The 18,382-nt window shown below is 38.0% G+C and overlaps 1 protein-coding gene across 6 annotated transcripts in view; it reads right to left on the bottom strand.

The window, feature by feature from the left end:
* POU2F1 (POU class 2 homeobox 1) overlaps positions 1-18,382 on the bottom strand; it is a 121,927-nt gene that overhangs the window by 32,535 nt on the left and 71,010 nt on the right. For 3 of the 6 annotated variants that reach the window (XR_011325074.1, XM_069785471.1, XM_069785473.1), the window contains 5 exons: positions 15,794-15,894; positions 12,762-12,815; positions 10,924-11,043; positions 9,022-9,201; positions 3,018-3,144 (listed from right to left, as the gene is read on the bottom strand). Coding sequence is in view for 5 of the 6 variants with exons in the window: in XM_069785471.1 (XP_069641572.1) it covers positions 3,018-3,144; positions 9,022-9,201; positions 10,924-11,043; positions 12,762-12,815; positions 15,794-15,894 (582 nt within the window). In the remaining variant the exon portion in view is untranslated. The remainder of the gene's footprint in view (positions 1-3,017; positions 3,145-9,021; positions 9,202-10,923; positions 11,044-12,761; positions 12,816-15,793; positions 15,895-18,382) is intronic. The other 3 variants (XM_069785472.1, XM_069785474.1, XM_069785475.1) reach the window with 3 other exon arrangements.

The following is an 18,382-nucleotide window of genomic DNA, read 5'->3' as shown; positions in this document are numbered from 1 at the left end:
TATTCCATACCACATGACATCAGCTCAGATATAAAAACTAAGTAAAGGGAGACGGAAGGGGGGCATTTTGTCTTCCGGAGCAACCACTACGCGTACTGAAGCCCTGCTTCCCGAGAAGCGGCTAGACATCGCCTGCTGATGGGAAGTAGAGAATAACATCATTTGTTTTTTCTTTGCTTTCGCGCGCGCAACCTTTGCTATCACTTTATTAAACTGTCCTTATCTTGAGCCATGAGCCTTTTGTTGTATTTTCTCTCCCCCCGTCCAGCTGAGGAGGGGGAGTGATAGAGCGGCTTTGGTGGGCACCTGGCATCCAACCAGGGTCAACCCACCACACATTGGTTTTAAAGAAAGCTCTATGCTAGTTTCTTGAGAATATTTATTATTTTATGAAGTTGACTAATGGAGCAATAGGACAAGAATAACATGGAAAAGTCAGCTACAACAGCAAATAGCAAAATAAAAATACACACTTTCTCAATCTTTCTCATAAATAATAACATACTTTTTGAGATCTTCTAACAATAACCATGAAATACTGCAAAAAGCCATATCAAAAGTGAGATAAGGGGTATTATGACGTAGATGTTGCTTTATCACTGAGTGCTCATGAAGAAAATTAGATCCATTCAAGCATTTCAGTTTGGATGGTTGTCACACACTAATGGCCTATGGTCAGAACATAGAATATAAATCTTCCTACATTTTTGAGCTATTCAGTTGTCCAGGCTGCACATTACCAGTAAAACATGGTGTTTCTACACACACCACGTCACTGATGACAGCAATATGTAGGTCTTAAATTGCAGTGAAGAAATAATTTTCAGAGACAGCCCCTGGAAAAGGTACCGTGAAAACCTCTTCTGGTAGTTATTCTACTTCAGAAGATCTTAAACAAACAAAAAGCTGGTCTTCCTTTCTATAATGCAAACAATTCATGAGAGATGAATATAATTTGCTTCTGTCAGTTTTATTTTTGTGAAGCATTGTCCTGGTTTCAGCTGGGATAGAGTTAATTGTCTTCCTAGTAGCTGGTACAGTGCTATGTTTTGAGTTCAGTATGGAAAGAATGTTGATAACACTGATGTTTTCAGTTGTTGCTAAGTAGTGTTAGTCTAAAAGTCAAGGATTTTTCAGCTTCTCATGCCCAGCCAGCGAGAAAGCTGGAGGGGCACAAGAAGTTGACACAGGACACAGCCAGGGCACCTGACCCAAACTGGCCAACGGTGTATTCCATACCATGGGACGTCCCATCTAGTATAGGAACTGGGAAGTGGGGGGCAGGGTATCGCCGCTCGGGGACTAGCTGGGTGTTGGTCGGCGGGTGGTGAGCAATTGCCCTGCGCATTATTTGTACATTCCAATCCTTTTATTACTACTGTTGTCATTTTTTTAGTATTATTATTATTATTAGTTTCTTCTTTTCTGTTCTATTAAACTGTTCTTATCTCAACCCACGAGTTTTACTTCTTTTCCCGATTTTCTCCCCCATCCCACTGGGTGGGGGGGAGTGAGTGAGCGGCTGCGTGGTGCTTAGTTGCCGGCTGGGGTTAAACCACAACAAGCATCTTCAGAGGTATTTTAGAAAACCAGCAGAAGTTAGCTGAAAAATGTAGGCAGACATTAATACCAGTGAGTTTTTAAAAACAATGCTTTTGTGCTTGCCATTTCCTTAAAAAAAATTATTTTTAAAAAGCCTGTTTTAAAGAACCCTTGAACTAAATTTTGGTGAAGTTTGATTTCTTCTAGAAGAATATGTTAAGCTTATAAGTTCTGCTTCATTTTAAGAAAGTAGTACATCACTAAATGCCTCCATGAAAAAAGTCTTTTAGCCATCTTCTGGCTAGCCACTTCTTTATACCAGTGCTGGTATAAAAGCTCTCCTAAATCAAGTCCTATTAAAAGAAAGTTAATTATGACTAACCCTTTATTCAAATGTGAGAGCATTCAGACAGTGAGAGAGCTTCAGCATAATGGAAAGCTAGTTCTAGCCAAGTCATAGTATATAAGAAGGAATGATGCATGAAAAAATTGAAAGGAACAGAAGAAAACGAGGTGCAAAGAGCTGCTTTATAGGACAGCCAGGCTCTGGAGGACTATTCAAGCATAACAGGATTTGCCTTCTGAGCAAGAATCTTTGGATTACGAGACCTGAACAACTGAGTAGAGTTCATGTAGAAGAGAAAGGGGGGAAAAAGACCATTGGAGTATATCAGCATAAGAGGCCATGGCTAAATGCAGTTTTCTGTGGGCATCAACAAATGGGGTGCAATCAGTACTGTAATGTATTGCAACTTGAACACATTAGTCCTTAGAGCAAAGTTCCTGTACAACATCTTAGCTAGTCTGGCACACTACCACCTACCACTGCCTTGGTTTGCCTTTAGCATGTAAGCCATATCCAGTATATTGCCAAAATATTATTTCCAAGAGCTGTTATACAAAATCAAGCATTCTAGCTCTTTTCCCAAGGTGTAATTATTATTTCAGTTTATGACAAAATTCACTGTACCCTCTTTACGCTTAAGGACTTCTCTAGTCTCCCACAAGGACTCAATTTTGTAATCTTTTTCCAGTTTTAGAATTTTGTAGCCCTTTTAGCATTGACCTAATCCAGACAGCCCACACACCCTCCAGGACTCCACCTCCTAGGATTCTACCTTTGAGTTCTGGAGAGTTGTCTTCTCCAAGTTCTCTTCCCAGTAGGCTTCCTTCTTGAGAGCCTGACCCAGAAATTCAGATGCTGCAGTATTTCCCAAGAGGCCTTGTTGCTAACAAATGTTCTCATGACATGATCTCCGGATTGATCCTCCTTGACAAGTGAGCTATACAAACTTTGACAAGGCTGAGGTCTAACATCCAGAAAGGGAAAACCTGTTAGAGTCTCCTAATTGCAATACTGTTATTTCTCCTAGGGAATATCAACAGTTAGTGAAGGTGTATGGAACCACCTCGGTTTCACCTTCTCCTCTCCTAAAAGCTATGTATGACTTTCTTTTCTGGGAAGGAGCACTTACCCTGCTGCCCCTGCGGTGTTTGTGAGATGATGAACTGTGCTGGCTGCAAGTTGGTTGTTGGATGCACCAACACAAACTGTTGCAGGTTGAGATTCTGCTGCTGAAGCTGCTGCAAGTGCTGCAAATCCTTAAGGAAACAGGGGAAGGGGAAAAAAAAAAAGAAAGAAAAAAAGAAAAAGGAAAAGAAAGAGCTGTGTGTTAGACATTTAAGTCAGCTATGACTCCCAATGTAAATAGATTTCCTATCAACCAGTTACAGTCTAACATTTAGAGATAGAAGTGGATGTCAAACACAGCAGTCCTGCTACTGAATATCCTTTAGAATTTCACTGTCCTTCATAAAACCAAATAAAAATTGTTTACCAAATAACCCAGAAAAGTATTTCCAGCACTGTTCTGCTTTAAAAAAAATAAAATAATCTCCCTCCCCCACCAAATGCAGTTTTCAAATACTTAAGACTTATCAGCACCTGGATTTCTCAGACCTATTTTTTGAGGATGCAACTCTGCTACAAAATTCATTGTTGACAAACCAAGCATATTAGCTGGGAGCTATTTTTGTTTATAACAACAACAATCTGCAATCACCATTCTAATCAGCAACAGGAAAGCAAAAAAATTACAGATTCCTAGTTGGCACTCTGGCTGTTCAGGCCAAATTTTGGGAAGTAGCTAACTCAAATAGTAAATAAATATATTTGATCAGTTCTGAAACAAATTACAATAAGCTTAACAGACATGGCTATAATTAAAGGTTGAAAGGAATAACCCAAAACACTGCACTATTGTAAAACCCTACTTTTATGTATTTAAACCATTCAGAACTATTAATTTCCTATAATTAAATGACTAGTCTCAACATAAATGCTAATCTCTGAGAAACTGAATCATCAAGAAAAACGTTTCAACTTGCTGTTTAGCTGGAGAATGAAAACAGAGAGAACTGCTTAAAAATATTCCCCCCAAACTCGCCTTTTTCTTTTTATCTTCTCCAAACAGGACAACAACAAGAGTAACTGAAACTTGAAAATTGAAGCACAATGTGAAGCCAGACAACATAACAGAGGTAATCTATGAAAACTACCCATACACATGTGTAGAATCTTTTCATCTTTCTGAAAAGAAGCTGTTTCAAAATACCTGCCAAGCAGGTGGATAAAAGCCTGAAATATTTCCCACACTTACCACCTCCCATTAAACAAACCAAACCAATCAAACAAAAAACCTCCCCAAACTCTATTTCAGATAAGTTACTCGGATACCAGGGTACTTGTTTGCAGATAGATACCCTCTTCTGGGTCCAACTGAGTCGGAAGATAGTAACAATGCCAGTTCACTCCTAAACAGTGCTCAATCCGGCTGCTTGAATGGAGCTGCTTGATTTAACATACTTCATAACATACTTGAGTTAAAGTGAGCCAGACTAACAAAGACCTGCTTCTTAAAGCCAGTAAAGTAGCCCCCATGCATTTTGACTGATGCAGGTTATGAGCACTCACACAAGCTGCTCAGCCAGAAGATGTGAAAGGCCATTAACTGCCAGCAATGCAGATGGTGATGGCAAGTCAAGCCAGACTGACAAGGATGACTTCTTATTTACATGACACAACCATTTGCAGAATATAGTTATCTGTCTATGACCTTACGTTATTTTAAAACTGTTAAACTAAGACTTAAAAGTTGCAACAATCTCCTCCTACAGGAAGAGGGTGGGGAGAGTCAGTTGGTGGAAAGGAAGACTAGGGAGGGAAAAGACTAGGGAGGGGAAAAAAACAGGGAGTCCACTGATTTATTAGACCATAGACACGCATTATGAGAAAACGACTATTTAACCTGCATTACATAGACACTGGCCATCAATCAGTTAGGCAACTTGGTCATGTTACGTGAAAAGTATGCAGTATAATAATATGGTAGGCAGACACCAGATGGATTGGCCAAGCAATGCTGTTTAAGAAATGGGAACTTCCATTTCTTAAAGAAAATGGTAAAATTTTAAAAAGTGCCCCCCAGTGCAACAGAGTGTTTTTAAAGTTGACAGTATTGTTTGCTTTCAGAAAATTTGAGAAGTGCTGCAACCATTCCTATGAAATCAAGGCCAATTTCCTTCCTAAAAAAAACAGAGATAAAACTGCTCCATTTTTTTCCTGGGAACTGCGTGTTTCTTCTAACTTCATATCATAAAGTTACAATGGTCAGAATTGCTACTAAAAAATCTTACTTCTTGAGCCCAACATGACATGAACCTCCACTCACTTATTCATTGATTTTCAATGCTCTACTGGTAACATTTGCAGATTCAGCAGACCCTCCAGCACAGAGGGGCTTGTACTGAATTGGATGTGAGGACTAGATGCAGAGGAAGAAACAGAAATAGAAAGAGTAGGGCAAGCTGACTAAGGCTGTGAATGCTGGATAGAAGAAAGAGAAATGAAGAGAGGCTGAAGGATGAAAACAGAGGTAGATAAGAGAAAAAGTAGAAACACAAAATGAAGAGTTGGGAATAAATTTTTGAAGGAAAAAGTATGGACAGAAAAACAGATAGGTTGAGGACCTCCCCCACCAAAAGCAAATGAATGACACACACCCCCCCCCAGAGGACCAATTAGATCTCAAATTATGTGAAGTACCACCACAGGAGATGGAGTTACGTACAAGAAAAAAATACAAAGAAACAGTGGCAATGTATTTGTAAGATCAAAGGATAGCTTTTTGTTTAAGACTATAGTATTCATAACACAGGGTACCCAGCTAAGACATGACAGCTCTTATCATCAGGCTCTTACACTTTAATATGAGAAAACTGTTTTTAAATTGAGGCCTCAGGGATAACTGGTATAAGCAATCTTATTCTGCGCATCTGCCTTGGCAAATGGTATCTTGGCTGAGTCTTGTTTAAATACAGAAATATAATTCTGTAATGCAGAATGGAAACGATACCTCCAAGGCTAATCACTCTTAAATAGCCCTACCAGCCCTTCAAATTCATTTGAAATCCAACTTTATTTCTACCTTGGGAAAGTTTTATTATTTAGTTAATTGTAGCATTACAATAAATCTCCCAAGAGCAACCATGCGAACAACCTCAACACTGTTTTCCTATACTGATCTTTTTTTTCCTCAATGGTAAAATCTGTGTAGTAGCACAAGCACATAGAAAGAGATGGAAAGACTTTTGAGAAAATGCATGTCTTCTGGTGCTGCCTAACAATTTAGAAAGATCAAAACAATCCAACTCCTACCTTGGCAGAATAATCTGCCAAATGCTATGTCTTGACGTGAGGAAGTTTTTCAGTTAAAAAAAAAAATTTAAAAAATCCAAAGTTCTAAATTCAATGCCATTACCTCTAGTTATGACTTCAGTACAAACTTAAGCATCTCTGTCATTTTGAGGTTTACATAATATAAACATCGATCATGGATCCTGAAAACAAGTAAAGTTTACAAGGAACTCCAAAACTTGGTGCAACTGTTTAGTGATAATTTAGCATCAGCCCAGCAGCAGCACTAACATCTTACCAAACTGCTGCGCAGATACCTTACATTAACTGCAGTGCACGTTAAAGAAGTCATGCTTGTGCAATTAGTTAATTAAAATAAATATGGTAATCCCCCTGCTGCAGAAACCTGCCAGTTAATCAATTATTCAAAAATCATCAATTAAAACAAACATTCAGCTATTTGTGTAATCAGCTATATGTTTACAATAGCAACACAAACAAAGCCGAGCACTGCTTATAAATCGTTGTCAAGATGGACCAAAAAGCATCATGTTACCCACCTACAAACCTAGACAGAAGTTTTCCACTAAGTATCTCAAATTGTATCCAACACCTGCACAAATTATGCCCTGCACTTTCATCATAAGAACAAGCTAACAAGATTCAACCAAGCTACATTTATATATCAAAATAATCTATCCTAAAAGAAATTAATTATAAAGTCAAACATTTAATTAGGAATGCCAGAAAACAAGTGAAACTCCCCCCCCGTGCACATTATATACATTATATGGTGGCAACTACATGATCACATGCTATTTTTCATAGAGCCTTTAGCTCATTCACGTGCACAAACCAGACAATGCTCACTTCAGAAGCTCCTATTTGACGGCACATGCCTGATCTTTTCAACTCTTCTCAAACACTTCTCTGAAGATTTTGTAAGTTCTGGAGAAAAACCCAGTACTAAATTAGTAATTGTAAATGCTTCACGCATTTTCATAGCTTCCCACTGAAGTGGAAGAGCAGGATTAGCAACACCTCACACATGCACAACAATGCCTTCAAAAGTATCCACTAGTTTAGTGGAATATTTGAAAAATGTAAAGCCAGAAAATTCAAGGTACGGATTTTATTAATATGAAATTTTAATGCTCTGCACTTCAGTAAAGCAGACCTCGCTATCTTAAGCTGCACACCTGGAAGACAAGAGACACACACCTGTGGATCACTTCCATTTAGGTTAAAAGACTCTCATAGTATCAGATGGGAACTCTGTGACAGATGCATGGAGAGGTGTTAGAAGCTAACCATCAAGGACATTTTCTTGAAACCTGTCTGTATTATTTGCTACAGACAAAGGCTTAAAATTAAGAGATGGTGCTGGGAGTTAGGAGTTTCCTTGAATGCTACATCCTTGAGTCATCTCCAGATCATGACAGTGAAGTGGGATCCTTTGCTAAAAGAAGTATTAATATATGGTCACATGACTCATCACAGTACACCAAGAGGCCCAGCGTGATGGGTCTCTGGGCAATGTCAGTACTGGCCTTTTAAATGTGGGGTGGCATCACTCTGGCCTCTCTAAGGACAGCCAGAGAGGTCAGAACTTTTAGACAAACGCCACAGAAGTTTGCCACTTCAGCTAATAAAAAACTGATAGCACAACCAGGCTGTTATTCAGCTAGTGGACTAGCATGATAAAGGAATAGCACACTTCACCAATGGACTTCACAGATAATTGCAACATTTCCATTCTTTTACTTAATCAGCCCTCATCTTTACTTTTTAGACACTTCATCCCAGTTCAATGCAAGTGAAAATAGCCTGAATAGAAATTATCAAGACAGTCCTAAAGAACCTGCTCACTGTAAGAAGCAGCAACTCTGGAGACTACACACCCAACATACTTTGCACAGCTAGACTAATCAAACTGAAATATTACGTACTGAGAATCTTAATCTATGGAAAGATGGACCTCAGTGTCAGAAACACAATCACCTACTAGTAGTACTCAAGATGCCTATGCTGTACATTTGGTTACCCTTGTCCAGAATTCTAAGGAATTTCCACACTACATATGCTAAGCATAGAGTCAGTGGCGCTGCATTCTCCACATTGAATTAAGCCAATCCTGGAAGACCCAGGACAATCTTTGCTGCTCCTAGTAAGCAGAACTTCCTTGGCAAGCAGTTCTTCAGAACCAAGAATTAACAGATCTTTAGCAGCAGACCATAAAACTGGACAGATTCTGACACCAGACTCATTCTGGCAAGCTTTTCTCTAGACACACAAGAGTGCCCATTCTTTGTCACCAAACTCTGAGCATTAAGCACCAAGCCAAAATAGCACATAAATGCGTCAAGTCAAACTGCCTTTGTTCAGCTCTATCATTTTGCTGTTGGGATCTAACAAGCATCCTTTGTGATGCGAAGGTATCCCTTCCCATCCATACAGGTCTTGACAAGTTTAATTTCTATGGGCATCTTTCTATACCCCTTTTTGTCCTTTCTGAAGCTAACCACAAGGAGGAGAATGCAGAAAATACAGCATCTGGTCAGATTCTGGACCAAACTCAGAAGACCAGTGGAACTGATGAGCAGCTGTTATACATTCTTTGCTAAAACTATCAACTTCAACCTCAACAGCTAAGGATGCATGAGGAAAGACTAAGAGTACCCAAGGACTCTAGAAACTCACTGAATAAGGCATAAAAATATTATTTGAATGATGCAATTAGTCAAACCTCTTTATTTTCCACCCTCTCAAGCCTCAAGGCTCACCTGTGCAATCTGTATTGGCTGAGATAGAGGGATCTGCGTCATCGGCGTTGCAGCAGAGGCCGAGATGGTGGCACCAGCAGCGCTGTGCTGCTGACTGGCTGAATGCTGCACTGCAGCTGCCAGCAACTGTGCCTGCGCCTGTTGTAGCAATAACTGTTGCTGGGCTGGCGTCAACGTGAGCTATAAATAATTAGAAAACACAGCCATTAATAATGGAAAGAGCCACTTCAGCTACAAAGTCATTAGCTAGCTCATTACTAGTTATATTCCAGACATTCCTAGAACTATTACTACAGTTCAGCCATTAACTAGCCAATGACTCTGGCCTTAACTAAGGACAGCTGGCTACTCAACACAGTGTAGGAACCAACCTACTGCAGACCTGACATAAACCAAACCACACGGACGCAAACTTTGCACTTACTGGAACCTACAGAACCTAACTTTACTCCTAAGTTTTCTTCACAACTCTACCAGGAGGTTCAGGAAAAAGGTAATTAAGTAGCAAGTAAAAGAAAAGAATCAGTATTGCCAGGATTTGAAAGGAAATTTACACCCAGCAGAACAGCAAGTGATTAGCCAGATGAATGAGAAGCAGGAATGCTGGCTATGGCTACTGAACAAACTGATAACACCCCAGCTGCTTCACATTAGCATGAATCCCTGCCATATTCCATCATTTCCATTATGCCCTAAGATATAAGTAAAGAACATGAGCTCCATTTGTTTCTCTCCAAGTCTCCCCATCTGCTTTTTTTTTTTTAATAGAATAGAGTTGGCAAGTTTACATCCCTTCCCTTTCCCAAACACACATTATCTCTGTGAAACAGGTGGCAGCAGTCTCTCCTTTACATGTAAATGAATCTTGATGCCCATATTTACTACAATCCATATCTGCATAGGCCTGGAGTTTTGAATGTTTCACTACTGCAGACGATCATAAATTAAAACAAATATTTTTTGAGAATGAGAAAAATAATAAAATATGCTGGGTTTTAATAACATAACAGTCTCACTTTTAAAAACTTTCAAATTTAGTTAACTCAAAACTAAATAGGATGTTTATTTACACACTAGCATATGAGAAGATTTAACAATTGAACGTGAAATTAAGACATCGTTTCATTCAAGTGGAGACACGATCTAACCTAATACTTCAAATCATAAATACATTGTTGGAGCAACTGCCCTAAATCCCTTATTAACATGCAAACTCTTAAAACTGCGAAGCTGATTACATGGAAGCAAACTCTTTAACCAAACCGGCCCATTCACAAAACTTGCTTTTTTTTAAATGACTGAAAGCATTTACAACAATTCAGAAACACCAGTAATCCTAAAACAACAGTTATTCCACAATTACTCCCAAAGCCTTGCAATTAAAAACCTCAAAATTGGTAGGTTAAAACAGAAGAGTTGAATAGGCTTAAGGCAAGCACTAATATATTTACTTTAAAAGAAATGTGTTTGAGAAGAGGAAGAATTAGTGTCAGCAGTTCCCATCATTTTTGCTCTTCACCCAGCTATCTGGTAAGATTTAGTCTCATGCTCCCATGTCTCATTTTAATCTTGGAAAAAAAGAAAAAAAATTCCTTTTTGTGACATCAGTGAGTTTCTTATTTGTACACACAGCAGGTTTTAATTTCACTGCAGAGTCAAGACAAATACTAAGAACAGAGAGAAATAATATTTTTTTAAGCAAATAATTTGCAACAAAAACCAAAGATTAAAGTCCACTTTTTTTATAGAAAGGTATTTTCTGTCCCTTCTTTCACTCAAATTTCTTCCTATTTTAAAGGAAATTACAATAACCTTCACTGACAGTCCTATGAGGACTGCTGTAGATACTGCCATCGTTTGCCGGACAGGAGGCTTACTGCAGTATACTTGGGTACATCTTACCCCAGTGATCTGTCCTCCGGCCAGCATGAGCTGGGTCTGGGGTATGGCCGCCTGCACTGAAGGCTGCTGGGAAGGCTGGCTTGGCTGCTGAGAGTCCCCAGATTCTTCATTAGATTTAGACTAGTCAAAAAAAAAACAAAAAAAACCAAACAAACAAAAAAAAAAAAACAAAAACCAAAACCAACTCTTTATAGTGTAAAACAGATGTTAATGTAGAACACTGCTATCTCAACACTGCACAATAAAAATCTTTCATCTGCATACAAAAAGCCCTTGGGTTTCTTTTAAGAGTGTATTTAAGCAATGGGTCTATGTGCCGACTGCCTCAGCTATGATTGCTCAAACATGTCTGTAGGTAATGCAGTATAAACAAAACAAAAAGTCTCTCAGGTCTTTTGTAACTCTGACATTATTTTCAGGTCTCATTTCATTTTACACAATTCAGCTGAAGCTGATGCTACATTTCACCATAAAGAAAGAAAAGGTTGTTAAAATTATTCATTGCCTAAAATCCTGAACAATGGAACAAGGAAAAGGAGACTGTGTTTCCATTTTTATATCTGCATCCTGCACCTCTAAGTCATCGTACTGTGGGCTTATACGGAACTGGTTTGAGAAATCCTCACAGGTTTTCTCTATCTACCTACAGCAAAAACATAATATATACAGTGCTTTTAAATAATCGAAGTTTAGCATTTATTTAACTGCATTTTTAAAATGCAATTTTATTTTAAAAGGTTTGTGGGTTTTTTATTTTTTTGTGGTTTTGGTTTTTGTTTTGTTTTGTTTTTGTTTTTTTTTTAAACAGAAGAAATTGTGAAGACATGAGGGAGGAAATGCAAGTGCATGAAGAGAGGGAGAGAGTTTTATGATAATTAAAACTGGTTATGCAGAACATTAAAATTCTGCATAGATTTGCATATTTTCTACCACCTGTTTTGGGGACTGCAGAGCAGGCTAATTAACATAAAGGCTCTGATTAATTCTGCCAGTCATTGAGCGATAATTACAGCGCAGGACTGTAAACATTCTGCACTGGAGATACAGCCTGTTTGCCAACATCTCTCTCAGGGATGGAAGTTTACCATGGCAACCAAGGCAATTTTCTGCCTCCTTCCTCTTAGAAAGGAAGGTCACTACACCTCCTCTTCTTTCCAAATTGTTATTATGTATAAGTGGGTCCACATTCTATTGCATTTCATGTAATGCACTACCTACATTCTTTAATAACAAGCAATATGGAAACCAGTTTTCAATAAAACTGCATCCCTTGCCCCTTTAATATAGTACTGAGATGAAGGGGCACATTAACTGATACACTGAGGTGTTCAGCATCATAAAAAAGTTTGAAAGCTTTGTTGTCTCATGTACATTATTAAACAACAATTACTCTGACTTATTTTGAAATGACTATGTGTTATTTACACAAGCAATCTACACTAGCCACATTACATAGTTAATGTTACATCATACTCGTATATTCAGCTACCAGAAGTAAGGACAAATTGCAAAGTAATAGTTGCTATGTTTAAAATAAGTGAATAAATGGAAGAACATGAAATATTCCTGGAGTTTTATAGTTTTCATAATACAAAACCTGACAAATTCAGTATAAAGTTACACTCACTGCATGTTTTACACAACTCCAGCTTCTGAACGCTTACAATCCTGAACCTGATTTACAATTGTGAAACTATTATTCCTTCATACCTTTCACTTGCAAGACCAGGCAGAATGAAAAAAGAGTAACATATCGTAGGTTAAAAACTATCTCTAATGGGACCATAATGCTGTTTAGAATGAGAGAAGGACAAGCAGCAGAGGGAAACTGTCTTTACCTGTACATTTAAGGACTGAGCAGCAGCCTGTAAACTTGTTCCAGCGAGCTGGACCTACAACACAGTGTAAAAATGGAAATGAAATAATGTAGAATCCACAGAAAACTTTAACAATGTAAAAAGAACAACCTCCCCATCTGCACCCCAACAAAAACTCCCCCAAGAAAAATGCATGCCCCTCTAACACCTGAATCAGTGAAATAGGGGTTATGCTCCAGGCTGAAAAAAAATCTGTAAGACCCTTCCACAGTGTTATTTGTCTACCTCTTGCTGAACGCATTCCTGCCTAGGGATCTAGATATTATCATGAAATTGAGTTGAAACAGAGCATTTTGGGGTGGACAGACTAACTATTCCTATTCCTGTTAAAAAAAAATCCAGGCTTCAAGGGAGGGCGTTATGGTCTACTCATGATCATCCTTCTAATATTTCAGAATGGGTCTTACCCCAAATATGTACACTGCATTCACTGCTTCCTTATACGACAGAGGAGCAATCACCTGCATAGCACAAAACCCACAGCATAAACACTCTTCCTCAAGTCAACCCATTCAAGTATTTGTAGTTCTCAGCCACTGAAAAGAAGATCTCAATACAGAGGACTGAAGACACTTTACAAAGGCTGTATTGATTCAGGTATACTCAAAACTTGAATTCAATGTTTGCGATTAACAGATCCAAAGAAGTTCTTGTGGGTTAGGAGTGAAGAAAAATTGATGCTTCAGAAAGTGAGATTTTTAAAGTGTCATTTTATCTCTAATAAGGATTTTCTCTGTACAACACATGTTAAATTTTCATTTACTGATAATCGTTTCAATCAGTCTCACCTTGTTTCTACCACCACTCCTACTATAAAGAAGGAATGCTATATAATTAATTACTAACACTTTGAAAGGTCAGAGTTACAGCCTGTAGTGAATTTCATCGCCAGCCATGTTTGAAAACCACTGCTCATTTGAAAACCAGGCAATACATAAGGATACAATAAAGCAAAACAAAATGTAGCACTCTTGCCTCTATAAAAAGATGTTCCCACATAATATACATCACAAAAGAGAGTCCACATATCTGCAAGCACAGGAAGGAGAGTTTTAATCTTAACTGCGGTACATGAAATTTATAACTGAATATTTGAACAGGCAACCCTTAAGAGTCAACTCGGAAATATTTCCTACTGCTCTAGATGAAGGTACTAGACTTACTAAGTATGTTCTACATCTAAGCAAACACTCCCAGAAAAGCCTTTCCTCATCACAAGCAAAATATAATTTGACACAGTTGATGTAATCTGAGCTTTTAACATGAATTAACAGCAGAGAATAATCTAAACAATAATAGCCTGCCAGCCAAAAAATATACTCAGTAATAATACTTTAAAAATATAATAACAACAACAACAACAATAGTAACAACACATAAAAGACTATAATGTATATCACTCAGGTACAGCCAGCATATTCTCTTTGAATGCAATTTGAACACCCTTTCCACCACATTGTCTTCCACCACAAACATTTTCTAATTAGAAATTAAACTGTTCCTGAATGTTGCCTACAACCTAGTATTTTGTATTAGTCTGGAGGAAAGCACTGTGTGTTAAGGCTGAATAACACCCCACTAACAGCCGCACTACAAGAGGACAGTTTGACAATAGATTCCCACACACCTGCAGGTGCATAAAAGAATAGCTGAGATTTTCCTTTTGAACTAGAGTTTCAAGAAATGAATCACACTTTATCAAATATGAAGTTATAAAGATCCTGACAACTGTTTAAATAAATACATTTCCAAAGCAAGATAAAGCACTGTGCTAAATACAATTACTGTCCTGGGTCAATCTATATAACAAAACGAAGACTAAAACAAACACACAAAATTCTTCAGAACAGCTGTATCTGTCTCCGTGTTAAACACATACTGACAACCCATGAAAACTAGTCAGCTTCTCTCCACATAAAGGCAGCATACAACAGCCTATTGGTTCAGCAAATTCAAACACAGGCACTCCCTAGGTCCCATATAACCCAATCTACTCGGAAAATTGTAATTATGTGACAAGATGTGTGGAATGTTCCATACAATAAAATGGCAGTTCAGAGCTCTTAAAAGAGGGCATAAAAGCTTCAGTATGTCAATTATACCACAATAACTGTGCAACCTCAGACCTCAAACATTCAAGGTCAGCCAATTAGGTACAGTATTTTAAAGTTTAAACTTGGTACTGAGGAAGGGAAAGAAATTAGGACATTTGTTTTCATACATCAAGTGTGAACACATAAAAAACGACAAAAAAATGTCCTTTTCACTTCTCTTTACCTAGGAATGCCCCATTTTGCTTCAGCCTACATGTGAAGTTCAGCTTTGATTCCCTAAACACAGCTGCAGCAGAACAGAGGGATAGTAGTAGAAGCCTGAATATCATCTGACAAACAGGTCCTTGAAACAACTTTAAAAAAAAAAAATTAAAACACTCATAAACCATATATGCTTAGTAAGTACAATCACTTTATATTTCTAGTTAATGTGTAAGAGCTTGAAAGATTGAAGCATAGTGCTGACTACCATTTAACACCACTTCTGGTTTCTTAACTAGGTAGCAACAGTTTCAGAGCCTTGGCAGCTGTTGGGCCAATACAATCCTTTACCAAAAAGATTCAGTTTTACTTTGCCTTTCAATGTGGTATCTCCATTAAGGTTAAAAAAACCCAACAACCCAAACCCCAAACACAAACAAACAAACAAACAAAAAACCAAAACCAAAAAAGCTTTAGGCATTCTGAAGTCCCCCAAAAGGGCCTTTCTAGTTCCCCAAAACAGGCCTCACCCTATCTTGCTGTATTCTGCAGCCTAATGCAATGAACTGAGTGCCACAATAAGAACTTTTTACCATCCAAGCTGTTTAAGCATGTGGTCTACCCATATGTTCCTTTACAGGACTACCCATCATTTACAGAGAGAACATAGAACCTACAGGAGCAGTTGCATTCGTACCTGCCTGAGTCTCCCCTCCTTTAAAATGGGTCTTCTCTTACCTGATGAAGGTGCCCAAGGAAGGCCTGGGCCTGGGCTGTAGAGATTGCTCCTCCGACAGGCACCGGCTGCTTTTGAAAGTCCAGGCCATTTGTTTGCGTGCCTGGAGAAAGAGATATTAACAACTATTAGTTACTACTTTTATGAAATGGAATAAGAAATAGTATTGCTAAGTCTCCTATTATTCTCTCAATACTATGTAGCAGAAAAATACTCTGAGAGTAACAAGAATTTAAGTTTTTTACTGAAAGGGGGTGTGGGGAAGCAGTGTCACTTCCAGACTTTGGTAATACAGCATTTGTCAGCTGAACAAAATCAACATCATATTTTCTTTAGCTTCTATCATCTTACCTACTCTATGTACACTATTACCCCATTATTCTCTACCATGGTTTGAGAACCAAATGGGTGCATGCTGCTATGGTTAAACTGTGTTTCCATTCTCCATGTACTCTCTATCCAGCAGCTGAAGACTATCTTCAAGTTCAGAAAGTGCAAGAACAAGGTTCATATAAAGTCGCCTTTCATTAAAGACAGGTAAAATACTACTTGATGAAAACAGAAACACTGTATATATATAGCAGTTATGGGCCACAGTTTTACTCTTTTGATAAAAGATACCTCCACATTTCCATGAATATTTGCGCAGAGCTCTCATTACATAAGATAACTGCCTGGGCTTCCTTTTGCTCTCACCCAATTTCATATAACTAAAAAATGATTATTTTCCTACTTCCTACTTCTTTTTTTCCTTCTTCCTAAACATCTCGGAAGACATGAAAACCCCCAAACTATCCCAAAATAATCTGGTTGAGAGAAAAAAAAAAAGAAAAAAAAACCAAAAAAACCCAAATAAAAACACACAACATTTTTTCCACAAGAAACTACCACAGAATTCTCTTCTGCCAAGAGGAACTATAACTACAAACTTTTAAGAATCATTCTGTGGGGAGATGATAAAATCAACATTAGGGATTATCAACAACTGGTTTTGTATGTTGGGTATTACTACCTACAGTGGTTAATAACAAGAAGGGAGACTCTCTGAGTGTATCAGGCTGCGTGGAATTTCTAGAACAGATGATGCAATCTTTAAAATTGCATGACTGAAATGAAATATAACCAGCTTTAGACTTGCATGTTTACTCTTCAGATTTTGTTCAGTGCCTATGGACAGGTGTTCAACTAACTCCTCCTTCAAAATTCCTTCCATCATCTACATTTTTCACCATAAAAATCTAGATTATCTACTAAGCAAAAGAGAGTCACAGTTGTTAAACAACAACAGGGGTTTGCTATTCCTTAGAAACATCTGCAAAAACAAGCAGGCGTAAAATTTGATTAGTAAAATACACTATCCAATATTTTACATTGCTATTTTGACCTACAAACAGCTTAACACAGATAAAATTTTCAAAGATGGAGTCACTGTTTAATTAAATACAGATAGTCAAGCTTTCTAGCACTGATGTAAGGTATAGCTAAGGTGGCCCTTTGATGCATCTTTAGTGGAGGTGCTGAGAGCAGACCAACTCTTCCCCCACAAGTTTTTAATTCTATGCTTTGGCCCAGAGTTTACAGACTTAATAGACATATATGCAGCCAAAGATCCACAGACATGTTAAAAAAATTCAAATTTTAAACTACGTGAAATTATTTTGCTTAATGAGTCTATAATTCCAATCCAAAGTGAATGGAAGGACTATTACTGGTCTGAATTGATCTTGAATGAATGCAACTTGGTTGCATTTCTCCAAAGAAAGGTAGATGATAAGGCCTGCCAGAAAGGGCTAGAAGAATCTCATCTATTTTCATTCTTTCCAGTAAACTGCAGAATTCTCTCAACGCAGAAGGCCAAAGGGAGTGGGAAAATGATTGTATAAATATATAAAAATAATTCCTGACAAACTGCTACTGTAATTCTAAAGAAACAATCTACCACCTCCTCATTTAAGGAGATACTTCGAATCAGTTTTCAACCTGTGGTCAGGGACCCCCAAGTATGAAAAAAAAAATAAGATAAGATAAGATTCTTATCTTAACAGATAAGAAAACCTACTGTAAGGCAGATATACCTCATTCCAGTTGAAAACTTGCAGGGGTCAAAAAATTTATCCATTTCTGAGAGGACTAATTGGAAGCCTCACCTTAAATAAATAGGTGAAGCTGTTCTAGAGAACTGTTTTCCAAAAAAAGCCTCAAATCATAATACCATATTAAAAGAGCACTGCTGTGCATGTGTGCAGAAGAAATGCTCCAGTTAGCGCTTCTGCTGACTCTTAATACGGAAATCTGAAATAAGCCTCCTCAGGTTAATAGTTTTGAATAAGGCAAGTTCCAAGACTGAGCTTAAAATCTCCATGGGTCCCAAAAAACAGTTTAGACAAGTACTGAGAGAAAACAACATTTTCCTTAAATTCAACCTTGAAGGACTCCAATTCCTTCTCCCCATGCCTCCCAAAACCAAACTCAGGCAAAAAAAACCCAAACCATATGTGTTCACTCTCTGTTCTACTTGCATCTTAAGCTTCCTTTGGTATTTGGAAGGACAGTGTCCCTTCCCCTTTGGATGCAGCCTTAGTTTTGGAAGG

This window comes from Haliaeetus albicilla, chromosome 6, assembly GCF_947461875.1.
Source record: "Haliaeetus albicilla chromosome 6, bHalAlb1.1, whole genome shotgun sequence".
In the NCBI taxonomy this organism is placed as follows: domain Eukaryota; kingdom Metazoa; phylum Chordata; class Aves; order Accipitriformes; family Accipitridae; genus Haliaeetus; species Haliaeetus albicilla.
Note: the sequence above shows the minus strand (reverse complement) of the source record. Positions and strands in the feature narration are given on the sequence as shown.